Here is a 23343-nt window from a genome sequence, read left to right as displayed (position 1 = left end):
GTGTATTGTGTATGGATACATGGTTCAACAGCAGTTTGGGAAAAAGGTGCTAGAGGTTTACCTAAATTCATGTTTCATTTATGGCAACTATTGAACAAGGTTAAGAAAGCTAACCCAACCCGAGGCTACACTGATGGAAGTTCCGTTTCAATGCTACAAGTCATTCTTAAAAGTACTTGACACTTTTCAGACTGTGTGGAATAGTGTATGAAATGTTGGGTATTTTGATTAAAGTTTATGGGGGGGAATCAACAAATGAGATATGGTCAGAGGAGTGGCCAGAATGAGGAGACCCCTACAAACAATGCTGAGGCCTCTGAACTGCCCCTGTTGAGATCACAAAAATGAAGATGTGGTTTTAGATATTGGGTGGTGTATTATGTCATTGAAAAGCATCATTGTAATGCTTTGGTTAATCAGAAGACACAACTGTAAGAGAAGTCAGAGTCAGAATCAATGATTAGATTTTTATAAGAAGGACTGTTACGGTTTTGACAACCAGAGTGGTCCTTCAGTGAAATGGTGTGCATCTGAGTTTGAGGGGTTGTCCCCCTAGCTCTCAGGCAGAGACTGTCAGAGCAGAGAGGTGGACTCTTCAAGGGGGGCTGACGATGAATGAAATGACCTTCCAGATCCCATCCACAGATGAAATTGCAAGATTTTCAAGGCTTAGGAACTAGATTGATTAGAGTGAGATGCAGTTTGGGTGTGTAAAAATCTAGAAAACCTATCATGATACTGGCAGCTCCATTTTTCTGCATGCAAAAGTTTCTGGAGATAGGAGGAGGGGGTTCAGTTTTGAAAACACTGCCCAAGTGCTTCATGCACACCCATTGTTTAAGGTAGAACCAGAATAGGAAAGTTAAATTATTCATATAAATATTTATTCATCCTATACCTAAAACTCCATGGAAGTACCTTAAATCACATCTTGGATGTTTGTTCCTTTATCTTAGCAACCAGTTAACCATGGGTGATTTATTCCTCTATTTCCTCATATGTAAAACAGAAATAATGATTATTATAATAGTGATACTATTAATATTATTTCCTGAGTCCCTAAGGGTATCCACTCCACCATGGGAAGAGAAGGAGGACAGTGTTTTATAAGGGGAAAATGGCCTAAGTTTATTAAAAGAGAGAGGTTCTCTGTGTTGAGTTTAGTAGGATACAATTCAAGTTATTTAGCTTAGCTAAATACAAGTTCTACAATATTTATTAGATATACATATCTTGTTGGCTATTTAATTTCTGATTAGATTATTGGTTTTCCAACTAGAATAGCAAAGGGAAATTGTTTGGGAGAAAATTGGCCTAATATGTACAAAACAGCTGCTGGAATCCTGAGCAGCTTGCTGCCCAGCTCTGCAGCCATGGGGGCTGACGGTGATCAGCTCTGCCCTCTATCAGGTAATACTGCAGCTGACGGAAATTACAGTCTCTCATTTCAGGGGACATGAGGATAATTTGGTTGTTCCTAAGAAGGCATAAACAAAATATTGGCTAAGCTCAGACAGATGTTAAGGTTATACTCTGCACATGAATTCATGTACTGGAATTCACTTTAATGGAGTTGAGCTTATGGTGTAAGATCTTGGAGCTCATTATAACTAAGTTGTTATGGGCTGCTAATTTGCTGGAAGCTGCTGTATCATGAGCTAGCCCAACTGCCTTGATGGGTCTCCTGGTAGTTAATATGGATTAAATGTGAATCTTTTATTTTTTCCCCTGTGGTCTCACATAATGATGTTAGCTTGTCTACAGTGTGACAAATTCAGTGTACCAGGAACATCTGGTACACTATTCTTTATGAGAGAAAAGAAGCTTGCAAACTTGATAATGCTCACCCATTAAGGCACTTCTACGTATTGGGGAGATGTAGAAGGATGACGACCAGAGAAGCAATTTATTGGTCACAGTTCATTTTGCTTCGACATGGAGAAACTCTTTCGGCAGTGGTATGATCATCAGCGCTACGTTCCAACAGGCTCTCGTTGGATGCAGATATGGATATACGCCTTGTTAAGCTGTATGCAGTTCATTCCCAGAAGAGGGGTTTCAAAACGGAAAAAAAAAAAAAAATAGAAGGAAAGGAAACTAAAACCTTCACAGCTTGAAGATTGGTATAAATTCAGTCCTTTGAAGTTGATCTGAGAACGGGTCACTCTAAAATGTTCAAGTCGTGAAGCCACTTGAATGAACAGGGTATTTTTTAATTGAATGTGTAAGGTTATAAGAAATGAAAAGTGGAATCAAATACTGCTATCCCATTTTGATTTTCTCGAGTTGATATAAGAACGTTTATGTTCACAGATGAAACAAAGGAGTTGGCATGTATGTGACATTCATATACCTTATCAAGAATAGGAAGGTCCCCGGGATGGCTGTCACTGTGTTATTGTCTCTGCCATACCACCAGATGAGTAATCTTGAGTTACTCACGTAACCTCTCTGATTGCCGGTTTCCTCGTCTTTACACAAGTGAATTATATTTCATATACTAAATTTTTCATTGGGTCATTTGAAGATAAAATAGATAAGCAATACAACTATTTTATAGAAGTAGGAAAGCCATTATATTCTTATATTAGGGTACAGTTATAATAATAACTCCCTCTTATCTGATGTCAGCCCTCTGGTAACCTAAGTTCCCTGAACAGTAGATGTAGCAGTAGCAATTAAAAACCACTCTGGAGGCAATGAGGAAGGGGAGTTCTGAAAGGTACACACACGAAATAATCACCAGGAAGAAATGTCAACATTATAAATGAAGCAGAAGAGAAATGAGACTGTTTCTTTGGTTGTAGGCACTGATAGCTGTCTGTCTTCACAGTGTCAGAGGATTTACTCTGTTCACCTAATTATGAAAAGCTGTGCAGTTCACAATGACATTTAGGGACAGGCAAACAAATATCCTTGCAGTGTAATATCCTTGTAATGTAGTACAAGATCCACTATTGACCTTCACATGTCAAAAAACAGTTAAGGCTCTAGCCAGTGTGGCTTAGTTGCTTGGGTGTTGTCCGGCGCACGGAAAGGTTGCTGGTTGGATTCCCAGTCAGAGCACATGCCTGGGTTGTGGGCTCGATTTCCCAGTAGGGGGCCTGCAGGAGGCAGCCAATTGATGTTTCACTCTCACATCAATGTTTATCTCTCTCTCGCTCTCCCTTCCTCTCCCTCTAAAAATTAAAAGAACAGCTAAGTTTTATTAACTATTTTCTTAATAAAACAAATGACTTCAGTAAAATGTCAAAGGTTTTCTTACTTGGAGTATAGAAATAGATGAGTTGGTGCATCACATTCAATAACTGAGGAAAATCAGTTCATTGTTGAATAGTAATCTTTAACTTAAGTCACAACTTCCAGTCTAATTTGCCTGATGTTCAACCCGGCTCTACACTCCAACCAAACCGAGCTCTAATTACCTTGTGAAACAACATGTGCACACATTCAGTATTTGCCTAATTCAGTGCCTTACCTCATGCTGTTTCTTCCCTCTGTAATGCTTTTCCTCCACCCTTTCACATGGTGAAATAGCCAGCTCTCATTGTACATCCATGATGCTTCCTTCAGCATGTGCCATTGTCCCCAATTTCGTTGTCCTCCCCACCCCTTCTATCTTCCCTAACTTGACGTCATCTTTTAAATTCACTTATATCTCTCTCATCACAATTTTGCATTTTACTTTGTATTCTAGTTAATGGTGCACAGATTTCCACTCATTTACTACCAACAGGATCTGTATTAGTCAGTGTTCTCTGAAGAAAAAGAATTGATAGGATATATAGAGATATATAGAAAGAGATTTATTATGAGGGGTTGGGTCCGGCAACTATGGAGGGTGAGAAGTTCTACAGTCTGCCATCTGTAATCTAGAGGCCCAGAAAAGCTGCTGGTGTAGTTTCAGGCCAAACACAAAGACCTGAGAACTAGGGGAGCCAAGGCACAGAGAACCATGAGTGCCGATGCCTGGAGGCAGGAGAAGATGGATGTCTCTGCTCAAGCAGAGAGAGCAATTTGCCTTTCCTCTGCCTTTTCCTCTATGCAGGCCTTTAAGGAATTGGATGGTGCCCACCAGCATTGCTGAAGGTGATCTTCTTTATTCAGTCTACTGGTACAAATGTTAATCTCTTCCTGAAACATTCTCACAGGCACACCGAGAAATAATGTTTTACCAGCTGAGTATCTCTTAGCTCAGTCAAGTGGACACACAAAATTAACCATCACAGGATTCATAGCTGAACTAATTTTGTACCATGTCTTTTCTGTCTGTCATTCAGCACCTTGCAGAATGCTTTCCACTTAATATCTGTTGCCTTACTGTTGTCTTATTCATTCATTCCCTAAATGTTTATTTGGCACCTACCGTGTGGTGGGCACTACAGATTTGGATGAAAAAGATAGCATTGTCCTTGCCTTTAAATCAAACATAATAACTCCAAAAATAATTGTGACTTGTGGTTTGCTGCAAGGCAAGTAAGCATGGATGGCTCAATCTTCACCTGTGGTTTCTGTTAGTGAGAAGATGGTATTCCTTTTTCATTTCATTTACATTCCAGAGAAATTTAATATTGTAGTACTGAAAGCAGCAATATCAGAAGAGCAAAAATTAAGCAGAAAGTCACCATTCTTTTGGGGAATAATTTTGATTTCTAAGGATTTAGTGAGAGAGTGCTCTGGGAATTTAGGGACCCCTGAAGAAATTTGAGACATATTCTAGTCCTGAAATACTGATAGATGCTCAGTTGTCAAAGAGCTACCAGTAAAATGTGTTAGCAAATTTTATGTTAGAAACAAAGAAAATCATGGGAAAATTGATTACTCTGCCATGCAAATGATATAGCACAAATGTATAGGAAAATGTCACCTTTACAATTGACTTTTTTTTTTTAAATGTGGATTTCATGAGCCTAGAGTTTTGGTACTTTCTCTTGCCAAATGACTTATTATAAATATATGTACCATAGTTAACATAGGTAAGGAGGTTGGAACACAATGCCTCCGCATTCTCATTGCCTTCATTGGGCATATGTGAATTTGGCAGTGCCCCATAAAATTAAGGATCATTATTACAAAAGCATATTTCAGTTATAGTGTGAACTTGAAGAGTACAATGAGTGTAATTATTCCTGTGCTTGAACATAATAATTCCAGTATTTTATTCATAGGAAGGCAAGGAAAACTAAAATAAGTGTGTGTGAAATAATAAACTATAGTCATTCCTCATTAAGGAAATTTGTGTTATTTTAACTGTAATTTTCCTGGTTTTATAGCCTCTCTTATAACAGTGAGAAAAAAGAGTTATAGTGTTTTGAGACAGTGGGGTTCTCAAGAGTTAGTTTGAGTTAGACTTCCTAGTTCTAGTCCCAGCTCACCTTTGGGGAAGCTACTTAAACTCTTTACGTGTGAAGTATCTCAGACAATAAAATCCTACCTGATTGGGTCTGTAAGAGGAATGAGTAAGTTAAAGTATGTAAAGTACTTAGAAGAATATATGATACATGCTAAGTAAATACTTAACATATCAATTTCCATTATTATGTGCTATTGTCACAAATAGTCATTCCCAAGCAGTTATGGATATAAACATCACAGGTAGAATTTTTTTTCAAAATGTACCTATCAGGGCCCCATTACCTATAACATTTCATTCTGTAGTTCTGGGTTATGTACCAGGCATTAAAATGAGTTTGAGAGATTATCATGATGTAGCCAAGAGTCACTAATGTAATAGCATCACTAAATTCTTTATCAAATCTAATGGCTTTTTAAAAAATATATCTTTATTGATTTCAGAGAGGAAGGGAGAGGGAGAGAGATAGAAACATCAATGATGAGAGAGTCATTGATCCGCTGCCTCGTGCACGCCACTCACTGAGGATCAAGCCAGCAAACCCAGGCATGTATCCTGACCGGGAATCGAACCGTGATCTCCTGGATCATAGGTCAAGGCTCAACTGCTGAGCCACGCAGGCCAGGCAGACCTAATGGGTTTTTGTATCATCTTAAGCTACCAGGGAATGTTACCTACTTTATCACATGGAGTCTTTGTCTCATTTAGATGAATTAAATAAACTATAGTAAATGTGTTTTATTTGGATAACAAGGCATTTGCCAGGATAAAATGGCAGAGCCAAGCAAATGGAGTCCTACAGCTTGAAGGATTGAGTCAGAAAGACTTGTTTTGTTATATTTTTATTTTATTGAAACTGCTCTAGAAAGGGGCCTATGATTCCACGTCAGGGTGCTGATTCCTGTCATCTTCTATCTTGCCAGGCGACCCAGGATGACATTGCGGTTGTTTAAAATATTTACCTGTCAGTTCTGTGAACTTTCGCAGAGCGCTCTTTGCCACCGTTTTTGACTCCGCAGTGAGGCCTGCGTAGCTGCACAGCTGACATTGAGTTGTTCAGTCCCATCTCGACATCGTGGCTTGTTCTTTCCAGATTTGTTGGACACTTCGCTGTAGGCTTCCTGTTATTACCCTGTCACTTGTGCCACCTTCCCCTCGCATTTGGCTTCCCTTCATGTCTCAGTGGTATGAAATTAACACTGCCAGGAGGTTGTGGTTGTGAAGCCAACTCATCCATGTTAAATGGGAATGAAAGGCACTGTGAGGAAAAAATGCCACCCGGGATCAAGCCCTTGATGAGCGCAGGCATGAGGTACACCAGGGGGCAAATTCCATCTCCCCAGTGGGAAACTGGTCTTTCACCCTTTGTGCAGAGCCATGAGCCAGAGGCCAGAGAACCACAGCCCTAGGTTCTGATCCTCTCCCAGGTAGAGGGACATCTGAGGACATCATTTAAACAACAATACCAACCGTAGTTCACGTCGTAATAAAACACGTGGAAACATTTGAGCAGTCATTTAGCTCCAGTGTTGCAAGCACAGTCACAAAGTCAGATTCCCTAAAATCATTGAATCTTAGAGCCTGCAGAGTCATAGCAGAAATGATCGTCCATCGTCTCATTTTACACAGAACGGTGTTGCTAATGGTGCTTCTAAGAACAAGGTCTTGGAACCTGATGTGGGACATGGTTTTGCTTGGAGGGAAAGTAGGAGGGCCAACCTGTGTAACTTAGAGTGTTCTAGCTCAGGGCACTCGCAGCTGCTACGAAGGCCAGGGGCATTTTAGGTTCACTCTTACTCAGGTATGCACTCCTTTCTCTGTGGTTTCCAAGTTCTTTTTGAAAATGACTTGACCTCCAAATAAAGAAGGTGAATGGGACCCTTACATTAAACCTGGCACCCTCCACAAAATGGCAATGAGACTTTTTAAACAAGATGACCCCATAAACCTAGAGAATGGGTGAATAAAGAACTATATTTCATCAAGCTTGAAAGGGATAAACTATTAGAATTACTTTGTGTACTACGAAGAAAGCAGCAATGCTTTTTAAACTATCACATGTAAGTCATCACAGTTCAAGAGAGAATAAACTAAACACATGGGCCAGTTTATAAGGAACATCTTCCAAGGTTTGTAGGTGTGGCTGTGAGGCATGAAGCACACCTAGAAGCAGGAGATTAGCTGAAAATCTGTTTAAATAGCAGTTTGACCCCCAAGTTGCTGACCCCACCGTACATAGCTGGTTGACTGTTTTTTCTCCACACTGTCAAGACTAGAGGTTTATTCTCTGGATGGGATGAAATTAGCTTCTCAACTCCAGGAAGTGGGGTGTTGCAAGTTGAGAGTGGGGAAAAGTGAAATTTTACTTACTACATTTTGAACACCCCCCCCCCCCGCCCCTGGCCTCTATTCTACACAGTTTTTAAAATAGGGGTGGCCAAGTGGAAAAGGGGCAGCCAAATGTTTACACTTAAACCTGGAGCTTGGGAGAGTCTCCTCTGGGAGCTTTGCATGTGCACACCTAGTGATTCTCCTGCAAGGGCACAGCTAACAAGGCCCATTTATGCTGAGAGTCTGACAGCCCTCAAACCCTCTCCCCCTACCCCCCAAATAAAAGCAGACTGCCAGGGAACTTAGATGTTTCAAAATGCCTATTACATGAAAGATAGTTTCTAAACAAACGAAATCTTTATAAAATAGTTACTGTGCTGAGAGAAGGAAACATAATAACATCATTGAGAGAGAAAAGAGATGGTTTCACATCTATAAAATAAATACTGGATGATAAAAGAAATATTCAGAGGTCTTAGAGATCAAAAGTATAACAACAACAGTGAACCACTTGCTAGAGATCTATATGATTAAATAGAGGAAACTTTCCAGAAAATAAAGCAAAACATAAAGAGACTGGAAACTAGAAGAGAAAAAAAGATTAAAGGAAGAAACTTAGAGAACTGAAGCGGATTTTGGCGTCCAAATGATAAGTTAAAGGAAAAACAGTAATAAGAAAAATTGAAAGCAAAGGAAAGAAAAGTATAAATTTTCTTTTCACTAGAATAAGCTAGGATTGAGGAACATAACTTTCCCGATTGGAAGGTCCCACCAAATGTCCAGAAAATGTTTAAAAATAGATTTATATCAAGACACATCACAATTAAATTTTAGAACACTGGGGACCAATAGAAGACACTACACGTTTTATGGGAGGAAGTAAAATCAGATTTCATACAAAAATAATAAAAACTCAGGATGTTTCACACTTCTCAGCAGCGGCACTGGAAGGCAGAAAATAACGACTGTGTGTATATCAAAGCCCCGAGAGGATGTTATTTCCAACTTAGAATTCTGTTTCTATACCGAGCCATAGAACTACATGTGAGAGTAGAATAAAAACATAATTGACATACAAAGCCTCAAAAAGCTGCCTCCCATCCAGTCTCTCTCTGAAAAGGTATTTTCACTATAAAAAGAAATACAGGAAAGTGAAGACAACAGGTCCCGCAAAGAGGGAAACCACATTGGAGGAACAGAGAAAATGGCATGGAGGTGAAGGGAGGCCCCCGGTGACAGCTGTGAAGAGAGGCCAGGTGAGAGCCGATTGGAAGGCGCCAGAAGCGGCTCCCTCAGGAGATGAAGTTGGCGTATTTCTGGTGTTTATGTTGAGAGAAGTTTATACAAATTGAGGGAAATTTTTGGTTGGATTCATGATAAGTACAAAGACAACTGAACAGATCAACAATAATAACAAAAAAGGCAAGCTACTCACATGGGAAAAACAAAATATTGTATGTTGATGTTAAAGAAATGATGCAGTAAAGCATTTCCATCGTGATACTGTTCTACCTGAAATTGCCATCTACATGGGGAACGTGGGGGGAGAGGGGAAATGTGTACGTGCATGGTGGCAGATGGGAAAGTGGGGCTGAATGCACGTCTTCCATGGTGGGGATCCAGCGGGTGAGGCCTGCAACTAACAACTCAGGGAATAGTAATATTAGAAAGTTAGTAGGGATTTGGAAATACAAATCAGAAAATGCAGTTGAAAGCACTTGCCTCTGGAGAAGAGACAACGAGAAGGAAGGGACTCTGCTGTTTTTCAAATACACTTGAGAAATATCGGACCCATTTCAATTTGTGTATGTACAGTGGGATTTGAAAACAATAAGGACAGTTTTCCTTTATAGAGTTAGACATACAAATGACTGTGATATGAATCTTTTACGTATATTTATATATTTCATAGTATATATATATGATTAGACATACACTGATTCAAAAGGAAAAAGCAAAGCAGAGGAAATTCAAACAAGACATCACCTAGACAAAAATCTTTAACAATTCTTTCAAGTAGGGATCACACATCTTTATTCTCACAATTGATTAGAGTAATGAATTCTGAGAATAACATGATGAGGAGGACTTTTCATAGAACTACTGATTTTTTTAAATTTTCGAGAAGTATTCTCACATGCCATTGAGATCTTGGATTACCTTCTTTGAAAAAGATTATTGCATAACCAACAACTTGGCCATCCCATTCCAAGGAGCTGTGACACCGGACTGTGGGCCACTCACTGATAAACAAACATTTACCTAACTCCAATTAAATATCAGGCGCTTCGCTTACAGATAAAATGATAAGGTTGGACTCATCTCTTCTTTAAGTGGTTTACAATCTAGGAGGACTACACATGCTTGAACAGATAATCGTAATAAAATACATAAAGTACAAGAACAGAGGTGTAAGTTGATTACCGTTGGATCACAAATAATGGCATTGTACACACTTGAGAAGTCATGAGAATGGTGGGCCTTCTATTGCTCATCAATAGAGTTTCCTTTCTCATTTAACTTAACTCAGCAGGAGGAAGGACTTTTCTGTGAGACCTCATCGTGGAGGAGCCTGGAGTCCTCCCTACAGTGGGTAAACCTGGAAGTCCCATGCCCTTTGCTCGGCCCTGTCACGCCTCTCACTGCTCTGCTCACCTACACGAACACTTTGCTCAGGACCCCTGCCTTGTGTCTGAGTGGGTGCTGGCCTCAATACTCCCTTTTTCTCTGGGAGGAGAGGTTCACAAAGAAGCATGGATGCCCGAGCATGTGGAGTCCACGCAGTCTCAGGATGTGTTGTGGGCCCGCTTTCCCATTTTGTCCTGCTGACGTGGACAGTTTGAATCTTGTCCTTGGAGTCCAGCAGTCAGAGGCACAGCTGTAGAAATCCTGGTGTCTCCCACTGTCTAGCATCTCATCCATCTTCTCCATTCTCCACTTTTGCCCAGTCTCTTCCCCACCTTCTCATAATAGTGAAATCATGGCAAGTCTATTTTTACGTAATTCACTCTTTATTCTGAGGTTTTATATTTTTTCAAGTCCAGCTTGTATGATCCTAACTGATGCTGTTCCATAATGTTAAACTAAGTATTATTTATTTGAGGAATTAATGGAACTGTGAGTGTTTTCTGATTTAGTTTTCATACTGAGTTAGCTAATACATGCTTTTATCCATTTAAAAATATTTAATAAACACAATTTAATTAAGCCAAATTAATTATTAATTTAGTCTACTTAGGACAAAGTTAGAAAACTGTATAATTTTTCCTTATGATCCTAATGTATTATGTGACTCAGTGTGCTATTCTAGGAGAGACAGTCATTTAAATCTGGCTCTTCATAAATTTTAATGAGCTTTGGCATCATATATTTGCTGCTTTTATAAATTTTTATGATCTCTGAAACAAGACAATTTCTACATGATGAGGAGATTTAGGTCTAACACTACTTTGCATTTTCCTCAGCCTTCCTTCACTACAGGATGTCCTCTCTAACCCAGCCACTGTTCTTGATTCCCGTGAACTCTCAATTTCTCTGGACAGTTTCTGGATCACATTTTTGGGTATTTTAAAAGCAATTTTATTTAAGTATACTTGATACACCAAAAAACTTGCATATATTTAATGTATGCAATTTGATAAGTTCAGATATATACCTTCATAATCATCACCATAAGCAAGGCTAATCCTTTCACCTTAATTACCCTAACATTTTTGTAAAGTGGGGGGGAAAAAAAGGACCCTAGAAAATAGCTGTTTTAAGATGTTCACACAAGGTAACAAAGAAAAAGCACTTAGCTCAGTGCACATGCGTTTATTTAAGAGATATTGATTAAGCACCTACTATGTGCCAGGACCACTCTAGACACTATATACAGTAAAAACCAAGCAAGAAAAATTTCTGCCATATACACCATCCTAGTAATTAAGCACTCAATAGTCAGCACTCAATAAACATTTTAGTCTATGATTTTATTATGGTTTGTGTTATTATATTAATAAAATATAGCATTTTAGATGAAGAAGAGAAATTTCCTTGTTCCTTAAGGACCTGCCATTTACTGTGTACTCTTTAGGGAGGCTCAGAGGGATAACCCACTTAATTAGTTGCTTGTTTCACATACACAATGACAAAGTAAGCATCTATTGAATGGACATTTTTAAAAGGCACATTGATTCAGTTTCCTTAATAAAGAAAATGTCAATTCAATTAAAAAGTCATCAGAGAAATAAGAGAAACAACCCAAAGGTAGCCTCAATTTTTAGTACTGTAAAAACGTAAGTACTTAGCTGGTTACCTGTTCATTTAGTGCGAATTTTTAAATAAGGTGGAAAATATGCTTTTAAATATCAAGCATAGAGGGAAAATTGTTAATTCTTAAAAATCTGCAACTTTCAGCAAAGATACAGTAACAGGACCTGGAAATACCTTCCACGTGAAACAGCAACAAAAAACATACAGAAGATATAAACCACCAGTTTTCGAGACCTGAACTTTAGGCATTGAAGGATGGAAATTCCTTAGAGGCACCACGCAAATACACTGAGCCCTGCCGCTGTCCCAGTTTCCTGCCTTGAGAGTTTCCTCGGGACAGCCTAGAAGGGGGGCCCAGGCAGGGCCCAGAGCCTCCCTGAGTGTGGAGGCAGCACCGAGAGTCCGGGAAGGTGCAGGTGGGAAGGCTGGGCTTTGCAGGGCGAGACAGAAGACAGGCTAGTGCTGCTCTGAGAACCCGGAGACCTGCAGAGGGTCGCCTTGTCCTCTTCAGTAGAGAACCGGGCCGCCCCTGAGCATAAGGAGGCCACCAGGGACAGGGAAAGAACCAGCGGACAGAATGGGAGGAAATCCCACCTGCTGCTCGCACCAAGGCCAGGACACGTATCCGCACCCAGCAGCCGCTGGACAGAGCCGCAGTTCAGCGTGCCCAGCAGGGTACCCAGAAGGTGCTGCCTGGGCCGCGCAATTAGCCCGACTCCAAACGCTGCTCTGTTGCCCACACCAATCAATACGAGACTCAAGTGTGTCAAATTGCGTCCAAGTAACTGCCCCAGAACAGAGTTTATGATGTTTGTAGGAATATGAAGGTAACCAGAACATAACAAGGTACAATTAAAAGTGATCTGTGTTCAAAGATCACCATGTGTGCAGACGAGCAGAGAAAGGGTCCATACAAGGAAGAAAATCAGTTCAAACTGACACAGATGCTAGATCAGGACATTTAAACAGTTTTTATGTGTGTGTTCTATGTGTTCAAAGAGTTAAACAGAGAGGGAAGATATAAAAAATTCTCAAATGAAACTTCTCAAGATGTTTGATTCGCCTGGGGTAAAAATACATTCAATAGGATGGGTGGCAGATTCAACATTGCAGAAGGAAAGGTTGGTTAATGCAGAGACACCAATAGAAATTATTCTAAATGAAACACAAAGGGAAAGATAAAGAATTTTAAAATGGGAAAGTAGTTCATGAGCTGTGGGACAATTCCAAGTGGTCTAATATACACTGAATGTAGTCACAAGAAGAGGAGATAGTGGGGGAGAGAAAGAATTTTTTGAAGAGGTAATGGCTAAAAATGTTTAAGATTTGAGGGAAACCATAAATCCACACATTGAAGAAGCCCAGCGAACCCCAAGCATAAGAAACAAGAAAACTCCAAGGAACATGAAAACCAAGTGGTTCAGCACCAGTAGAGAAAAATCTTAAAAGGAGTCAGAGAACATAGACATGTAGAGAAGCAAACAAAAATAAATAATACCATAGATTTTTTTGGTAAGAAACAATGGAGCAAAATTGTCTTTAAAAATGAGGGCCAATAAAGACTCCTGCGAACCATGTCAAGCTGGAAGAAATACTGAGGGAAGTGGTTCAGACAGAAGGAAATGATGCCAGATGGAAATGCAGCCCCATACAAAGTGATGAGGAGCACTGGGAATTGTGACTGTATTTAAAAGGCAGCCTGCAAAAGAAAAACTGTCCTGTCACCTCCCACCCGTAAGACTGAAGTGGAGAAAGTATGTAGTGAGGTCACAGCCTTGAGCAGACACAGCCACAGACGGTGTCTGCCCAGCAGAAGCCGGGAAGGGTTTTGAGTCCCGACTCAGAACGCTGCGCTGTCTTGCAGTGTTGGGATATTTTAACAAATGCAAACGTGCAGCCCATTAAAGTCCTTTAAAGAATACCAATAGTGAATTATCGATAGTCCTCAGCTATTATGTTTTTAAGGTGTTATCAATTCCAAGGTAAAAGTTGGTTTCCTGTTCTACACAGAATTTAAGATGATCTGTTATAAAACCCGGGAATGAAAAATCTTCTAGAACTTGCATGTTTTTTGTGGAAAGAAACTGACCAAAAAAAGAGCAGAACTTGAAGGGAGAAGGGAAGCCTAGCCACACAAAAAAGCTCAGCGGAGGTCTTGGTGTTCATTCTTTACAAATAATCTTTGGTGTCCCTTTGGATATATGAGAATAAAAGTTTGATCTCACACAACAGCATGCTTCCTAAGTTTTAGCACCCTAAGGGAAAAGTTGAGCTGTCGTATGAAGAGTGTCTCTTACATAGATCCCCTAAATAGTGTAAAAATATATATATCTTACAGAAAAGAGCAAGGATATTTTTAATACACATAGAGGACACAATATATCCTGCTTTTTAAAGGTCTCACCCATGAGTGTCCCAGGGTAGTGAGTAAAAATAACTCATGTTTTCTGGAAAGACAAACCCTTGCAGTGCTGGGAATTTCAGTTTTCCAAACTGACCCCAACCCTACGTTTCAGTATTTTTCAACACTCGTGTTTTCCACTCACCAAAACGTTACTGTGCAGATAGTTTACTTTTAAAAAGAAGTTAAATGTGGTGTTGTAAAAACATTTCTTGAAATGTTTAGTTAAAACACATGATTTGCTATGATTATATTTACTTAAAAATGGAAGTGTATGGCAAAGTCTAAAGACTAAAATATGGTACAAAGCCCAGTAGTTGGAACAGCTAAGATTCTTGACGTGCTCACTGAATCATTTTTCAATAACGTTAATCCCTGGACAGTGGATTTCGGGCCGCTTTGTAGAACCATTCTTCATTGGTTTAATTGGCTGTTTTTTAAAATGATATAGCAGAATCTCAAAGGTTATTCCCTTAGTAACTACCCTGTGTGGAGTCAGTATCCTTGCATTCTGCTGAAATCTAAAGCATAAAGCGGTGTAGGTTTAAGCGTTACCTTTCTTCAGTCTGCAGTGTGTAACTAATATGGGGATCAAATTAGTATAGTGAGGCCACCTGAAGGCCGATAGGAAATAAACACTATATTCCTAAAAAAATTAAATGTTTCACTTTTGGTATCTGGGGGGTGCTGGTCGTCCGCCAAACATAGCAAAGGCTACTTTTCATGGACAGTGTCTCGTTTAGTCCTTATGAAAAGAGTATTGTAAGTCCATTTTATAGATGATAAAATTGATCTTCAGATTAAATAACTTATTCAAGGCCCTGCGGCTAAGGGGCCCCAGGCCTGGGATGCAAACTCGGGTCTCTCCGAACTGCAAACCCTTCTTGGATTCTGCGTCAACACTCTCCTTTCTCAAATTTCACATCTTCGTAAATCGGATTTTCCCCCTGGACCATCCTGCCGTTTGGGTCTGAATTCCTCTTTGTATGTAGATGATGGAATTAATCTCTCCGGTGGTTTTCTTTCAGGAATTACAGTTCGAAAGACTGACTCGCGAGCTGGAGGCAGAACGCCAAATCGTGGCGAGCCAGCTGGAGAGATGCAAGCTGGGGTCGGAGACGGGCAGCATGAGCAGCATCAGGTACTGGCCCCCCCCATCCCCCCCATCCCCCCCCACCCCCACCCCCGGGTCTGCGCCCTCAGGGGCCGGGGAAGCTCAGCTGGGCTGTTATCTTCTCCCTGCAAAGCCAGAAGCGGAGCTGAACGTGCACTCAGACGCTGGGAAAAGAATTGTAACCGACCTGATTTAAGATGCTCAAAAGATGCCCGAAATAGCCTGATTTGTACTTGAAACTCCTTTAACCAAATTAATCCCTGCCCTGAATGCAAATGATGCGTAATTTTACACAAAAGAAGGCTTTTAGTTCAGTCAGGTTGACTGAAATCAGGAGATGCCGTATCAGTCTCCCAGTTTTTCTTTTCTAAATGATTCAGAGCTACAGGTTCTGGAAATGAAAGAGACAACATTGTGATGTAACCTATATTGTTTGCTAATATATGGTGCGAAATAGTAAAATCGGTCCTCCCGTGTTAACCACGCATTCAATTGCCATGTGTAAAAAACTTTTCAGATCCATAGATAGAATGGTTATTCATTTAGAGGTTGGTTTAGAAGTATCTAAAAATAAAACAAAACAAAATATAGTCAATTGGCCACAAACTAAATTACACACCTAAGACCTTGTTTTTTATATTTAAAAATAAAGTGTGAGTGAGCGTGTGTGTGAAATAAACATACATAAAGCTCTATAAGTCAACTTTCATTTCTCAGAAATGCATTGTACTTTTCCTGTCATCTTGTTCTATGCTGTTTTTGGTACTCCATTTTAGGGAAGTGTCTTGGTTAAGGAAACAAGTTACTGCTGCAAATCAACGCCAGCATTATAGTAACTTAACACAATAGCTGATTGCTTTTCATTCATGCGAGAGGTAGAGGCAGAGAATGCTTGTCAGGGAGCTGCGTCCTTGCTTCCCCTCTATGCCCTGAGCAAGGACCCAGCTTCTGTCTTGAGGGCTCCTGTGGCCTCGTTGTCAAACACATCGCTGCACCCACACCCCGTTGGTGAGCACCAGTCACATGGTGTCTCCTAGATGGGAGTGGGGCGGGGATTCCTAGTGTTGGGGTCTACACCCACTCCGCTTAGGAAGCAGGAGCTTGAGTTCGGTGAGCTCTTAGCTACCTGCTGCCACAAAAGAATTAAAACATCATTGTTTCCATTGCTCTAAAGCATTTATCGTCGCAGAGTAGGTTTGTAGTTGGAATGTTTCATTTTGGAGGCACCTGGCATTAGTCTTTTAACATTGTTCTTGGCTTCCTGGAACAGTGGTAAACCTTTAAATAGAAATCATTGCAACTCTTCTTGTTGGACTAGGTCACTTGGAAGGATATCTTTTTCTATTGCAAAGCCGTATTTGGAGTACGTGGAAGCATATCCACTTCCATAGGACTTCGGGGGTAAGAAGCAGAAAGTAGGTAAATTGTGATCTCTTAAGTGCATCACAGACTTGTCTGAACACCCAAATTAGCAGAAGCATGGTGGACAAGAAAAGGGAAAAGTCATTTGTGTCCACTTGAAATTGTGTTCGGAGGGTTGACTGGAAGGTGGAAGGTGGCGATCTAAGGTAGGGAGGAAAATAACATTTATAAGTATGTGTGTGTGTTACTACCTGTACTGAAGAGCTGGGTGTCCTTGCTGACCACCTCCTCAGAAGCAAAGCCTGTTTTCTGGGCTCATAAGCCCCACTGAATTAGCATCTATCTGGCTTTGAAACCCGTTGTTTTCTGATTGGTCAGATTACCTGTTGAATGCATACTCCTGGTTTTTCTGTGGGATATTTTTGCATACTGTACATCTTTTATGTTGTTTCACCCACCCCCAGTCCCTGGTGGGAGCAGGTCTGGGGGACCATGTTATGCCCTGTACCTCAATTCAACTTCTGATTGGATCAGAAATGAGTGTCTAACCCAAGGGCAATCTGTTCAATAACAAGCCTGTAAGAAATTGGGCTCCTGTTCCTGTGAAATCAGTGACCCCAAGTCTGTGACATCCAGTGGTGAGCGCTAGGGGATGGTACCCTGTGGTTTGTGTGCTAGTGGAGGAATCTGTGGGACAGAGAGCAGTCCCACAGACAGAGAACATATTGTTCCTGAATGTCAAAGAGAGCGCTTTGGTTATCACTAGGACTGGCTGCAGGTGTCGCATCTATGATATTTCCTTTTAAATTCTTTAACCCCCCACCCCACTTGATTTGAGTTGATTTCTTTTCTGGGGTCCAAAGTATCTTGGATAGAACACGTCAGTGAGCTACCAAAGTAGACAGAAAAAATTACCCGTGACAGTGTTCAGTTCTTCACGCTGCATCTGGTGTCCTTAGTTCACAGCTCATAGTGCATTATCAGGCATTCTGGTTAAATGTGTACCAAGGAATAGGGTAGGTACAGCCGATACTGCCAAATTATTTCCTCCACCGTATATCTCTATAATAATCGGACTTCATCAAGCCTACTTATTTTGTATTTTGGAAATCTCTAATGTATGAATCTGCATTTGAATAGTACAGGCAATTTACTGATATTTCACGGGAGAAATTCCAATGCATAGCTTCCATTGTGTGTTGTTTTTCTTTTTTCTTTCTTTTTTTTTTTTTGGCCATAACCTAGTTGTTTGCTCAGCTTCAGACATATGCCTTTGGAAATTCAAGTCTTTATTAAGGGTGATAGACTAACCTAGTTAGCACATCAAAAGGGATGTTTAAAAATTAAAAAAAAAAAAAAGAATATAAACAATGTTTGAAAAAGGAGGGTAGGTAAAGAAGTCTGATAATTTAAATGCTTCATACTTTGTAGAGGTGTTAGGGAGGGGTAAGAGTTTCATAGAAAAAATAAAGTCAAATACTTTTCAGGCTTTTTATATAAATGGTAAAAATGATCATTATAGTTTGGTTTTCCTCTGCCTTCATTGGTGATAGGACATTGCTTCATCTGATTCCTGAGACCTCATTCTTGGTCATCACACTGACAGTCTAAACTGATGGAAAAATGTTATTAGTGTGCATTTATGACTGTCAACTTTATAATAGTCGATCAAATAAAAAATGACAACACTGAGGATTTGGAGAAGGGAGAATCTGGATCCGGTGTTGCCGAATATCAGCTTCTACATCCAAGTATCGAGGGTAGAACCACAAGTAGGACCATCGTGAGCTCTTAAACGCTTCTCAGACTTTTCCGAGCATCCAAATGCATACCGTAGCTTCCAGAATTCGGATCATTTAGTGGTCGTCTAAGTGTAATTCTTCTATAAAGAAATATATAGAAGAATGGTAATTCTTCTATATAGAAGAATGGTAATTCTTCTATAAAGAAATTATTGATGCTCTCACTGCAGCTAAAATTTCACTATTTCTTCCTATTTCGACTTTCTTCACTCTACTTCCAGCCGAAACCTTTCCAAGCTGTTAGAATATTCTCCCTTCTGCAACCAGTCTGGTTGCATACCTTCTCCCTGATTGCTCGGAACCAATTATACCTGAGGCTACATTATTTATGCTGATGGTGCCCTTTATTTAGGGTCATGATCCAGTCCCTCTTGCTAGCAGCCCAGTCCAACCCTCTCACCAGTTGTGATGACTTGGCTCACACCTGTCCCTCAAGCAAAGGCTTATCCATGAGGTCTTGGTCTAGCAACCCTATGAGCCATTTATTCCCTCTCAGGCTGGGACCCCAGAGTTGGTTTTATAAGTTCAGTTGTCTAAGGACCTTCCTGTGCCCTTGCCTTTGTCATACTCTGCACAGACCCCGGTAACAATATTCTGACTCATCCCTCTGATTGCAGTCTGCACAAACCTGTCCTCCCTGTGGTGGGAGTTTGATCTGTATATTTATAAATCAGAACCATATCTATGAAGGACCTTTCTTTCCCACTTCTGCAACTCCATAAATATACCACTCTTTCCCAGTTGGTGCCTATGATTGAGTGATCCCTTCCATCTAGAATACCCTCCCCTTTTTTCCTGGTCCCCTCCTCCTATGATTCTAGATACTCGGCTGAGGGCGCACACCCTTCTGAAGGCCTTCTTGACCAGTCCAGACTGGGGCAGGTGCCCCTTTCTTGGGAGTCGTTAGAACTTAACAAAGCACCGGGGATGAGACTCTGTTGACCCTACTAGAGGTTCCTTGACACAGAATATTTTAACCTTCAGTCAAAGGATGTGTAGAGATTCCTCAAGTGCTACTGAAAATTTAAGGACAACAAAATTGATGTCTACTTATACCCCTTGATTCTCATGGGCACCAAAAACATAATGGGAGAGAAATAGATTCAAATCACAGTTGGACCTATCTTATAAACTCCTCCTAAAGAAGACCTGACTCTTGAAAGACTTGATGGTGATGATGATGATGATGATGATGACACAACAATGATGAAGACGATGAGGATGGCAATGGTCTAGAGCTCAGAGATGAAGGAAGTCAGAAATTCAATGCTAGAGAAATTTGACATCACATGATAAAGTCTTCCCTGCTGGCGTGGGTAGCAGTGCACATGGCTCCTAGGGTCTGAGAATGACCCCAACTTACAGCCAGCAAAGAGAAGGGGACCTCAGTCCTATAACCAAAAGGAATTGAATTTATTTCACAACCTGAATGAATTTGGAAGATTATTCCCTAGAACCTCCAGACAGGAAAGTAACCCAGGGCAAACTCCAGTGATAACCTTGCAAGACACTGACCTGTACAAAACTTACAAAACTGTAAGTTAAAAAAATGGACATTGTTTTAATGTTTGAAGCTTCTCGGTTGATAGTAATTGGTTATGCAATAATGGAGAATTAATACAGTGCTTTTCATTAGGTTGTATTAGATGCACAGGGCTGGGCAAAAGTAGGTTTGCAGTTGTATGGAAAATAATACAGTAACAAATAATAATACAAGAATAAACTCTGTGTTTCGCATACTCACAACTGTAAACCTACTATTACCTCACCTGTATATTATAGCAAGTTGAATTATGAAAGTTTTTTATTAAAGAAAATAAATTTTACTCTGTGACTATCTGTATCCCATTGGAAAGTTTAATTTATATGACCGACTTTATTTTTCATGCATATACACATACCTTTGGATTTACATTTTAAAACAATATGCGGTGTTGATTCTAAGAAGCGGAGGTATTTGAATGTGGAAGGGGGTCATTATTTCATGTAGAAGAAGGACAACTAAACAAAGCAATCATTTAACCTCACTGCTTTTATAACGTGGATGCCCAAGACTCTGATTGGATTATATAATTTTAAAATGACGAGATGTAATATATACATGAAAATATCTTGCTCTTTCTTTCCCACAGATGAGCTATGGAATTTTTTGCAAGCACGTTTCCACAAATATATCTGCTACATTTCAGCAAGTGGAATACAAAAGGAATTAATGTTACAAATGTTATCAAAGGTCGTTCTCTTCATTAACTAAGTTCCATGAGCCCAGGTGCCAACAATTCTATAAATAGTGTACAGATCTTTTTCATAGCTGCAAAGAACCCAGGCTTATTTTAGAGAAAATATGGACTTCTGGTTAAATTAGTTAGTGGCGAAGAAACGTAAGTCACGTAGCTCCATACATTTATGTCACAATGAAATGTATATATTTAAAAGAATGGCCACTGAACTCTCTTAAGGAAATAAATCATACATGAATATAATTGTTTCTCAAAATCAGGCATTTTGTGCATTTGTAAAATTTTTCTATAGGATACGGTATTTTAAAAAGTAGATACTGACATCTATTCTTTTTAAATACGGAAGGAATAAGTAGATCCAAATATTTTATTTTGAAAACCAGACATCTTAGATGATTAATTACTTTTAAAAGTTTTTGTGTTTTAATTTTTTATTATGTTGGTGTTTATACATATACACACATTTCCAAACACAGCCATCTAGTCAAAGGCTAAAAGTCACTCACAATCAGAATTCTAGATTCTTACCACCAGTGAATATATGATTACCAGTTTAAAAAAAAAGAAAGAAAGAAAAAGTCACTTTCAATTGAATTATTTTTTAATTTAATTTTTATTAAACACATTTTTTTTATTAGAATTAGAGAATAGCTGTTCGTTCCCATGATCATTTCTCATGTGGTCAAAATATCACTCTTCCAACAAAGTCATACTGATTTATTTAAATGAGACATTTAGTTTATTGAACTGACAATCAGAATTAACAGTGCAGTGATATTTGTGAAGTCATTTAGAATGTCTCCTTCATTATAAAAACAAGAAAAAAAAACAAAATATAAAGACTATGGACATATTTTCACATTGTTCTCTGCATTGCCAACTTAGTTATTTTAAAACAAGTGTTTTTTTCGTTTCCTTCCCATCTAAATTCCAGAGCAGATGCCTTCCTCAAGGATATTCCTAGTTTTCTTAAGTCCCTTCATGAACCCCTGTTCTTCTTATCTTAACCCATGTCCCACCATCTTTCCCTATTATCTATCTATCATCTATCTATCTATCTATCTATCTATCTATCTATCTATCTATCATCTTTTCAGTTTCCTGGCCTCTCATAGCTTCTTACTTTTAATGATGTTTTTATTTTAGGGTTTCCTATTACAGTTTTTCCCTTTCCCTACATAAATCAGGAGGAATATTCTAGAATACTTTCTGGGCCCTCAGGGTTCACGTTCATGCTTCCCAGCACCGTCACATTTCTGCTCAGGTCTCCACTCAGATCTCTTTCTCGTTCAGAGAGAGCCAGACCATTTACATTTGCTTGTTTAACTGGGAAGCACTTATTTCTCTCGTCTTCTTTTGTTCTCCCAGTTGTCAGGCCTCTGAGCCTTTCCCACTCTGCCTAGAGTCCAAGGTCACCGGGCTGAGCCACCGCCACAGTACCCTAGTGTCCTTCAAACTCCTAATCCTGTAGCAAAATTTACAACCCGGCTTAAAGCTGCTGCCTTCTCACCCACAGTGCGTCTCTGTTGAGCCTTCTCAACAACCCGGGTCGGCGCTGCCCCCCTTCCGTTTTCTCCACTGCTCTCTGATTCCTCAGGCGCAGAGACTAGGAGTACATGCCCGGGAATGGCCAGCACACAACTGCTCAGTCAATACTGAATGAATAAGTATACAGTACTTTTATTACTATTCTTTTCTCACTGCTATTGTTTCAGAAAATTCATTATATGTTATATTAACCTGTAAATATTTCCATCTCTCTATATTCCAGAATATTTATCTTTCATATATGACACATATATAATAAATTATAATTCATATCAAATATTATATATTCCTGTGACCAAGCGAGATCAGAATATTATGTGCCACTATTTATTCTAATTAGTTTTCTTTTAAAAATGGCCCCCGGACACCAGGGCCTGTTGGTTTGATGTACTCTGTGTGTGGAGCTGTGGTTGACCTAGTCTCATACTGTCACTCTGATCTTAAGAAGATGATGATAATAGTGATAACAATAGCAATAATAGTGATAAATTAATAATTACAATGGTGGTATTTATCAAGCGATTTCCACAGGCCAGGCACAACATTAATTGGCTTATATAGATCATGCCATTTACTCCTAATGAACCCTGTGAGTTACATCTTATTATTTAATATTATAGATGTAGTGACCAGACATTGATTTTTGACCCTAGGCATCTTTATTTCCCCAGCACACACGCTAAGATGCCTCACCACAATGCTATTGTTCAGTCTTAAATCGTGTCTAGAATTATGTTGTAAATAACCATCTAAATAACCCCAGTCCATTTTCGAGCTGGGGATACGAACATTTTTGGACTAATTTTTTGCTTCTTCTTTCTCTTTCACCTCACATCCCAATAATTACAGTTATTTTGAAGTTCTTTATCTGAATATGTTTATGAGATTCCTTCTTATACAATTAAGGTAAAGGGTGTTAATAGTATACACTATCACTA

General features: G+C 39.6%; 1 protein-coding gene across 3 annotated transcripts in view; it reads left to right on the top strand.

Annotated features, from left to right (window-relative positions):
* Positions 1-23343, top strand: part of CTNND2 (catenin delta 2) — a 688120-nt gene that overhangs the window by 233118 nt on the left and 431659 nt on the right. For all 3 annotated transcript variants that reach the window (XM_081131846.1, XM_081131845.1, XM_081131844.1), the window contains one exon: positions 15368-15480. In XM_081131846.1, the coding sequence (XP_080987972.1) occupies positions 15467-15480 (14 nt within the window). In that variant the 5' untranslated portion in view covers positions 15368-15466. The remainder of the gene's footprint in view (positions 1-15367; positions 15481-23343) is intronic.

Source organism: Miniopterus schreibersii, assembly GCF_964146895.1.
Source record: "Miniopterus schreibersii genome assembly, chromosome: 3".
Classification (NCBI taxonomy): Eukaryota; Metazoa; Chordata; class Mammalia; order Chiroptera; family Miniopteridae; genus Miniopterus; species Miniopterus schreibersii.
The sequence above is the reverse complement of the archived record's forward strand: the minus strand, read 5'-3'. Positions and strand labels throughout refer to the sequence as shown.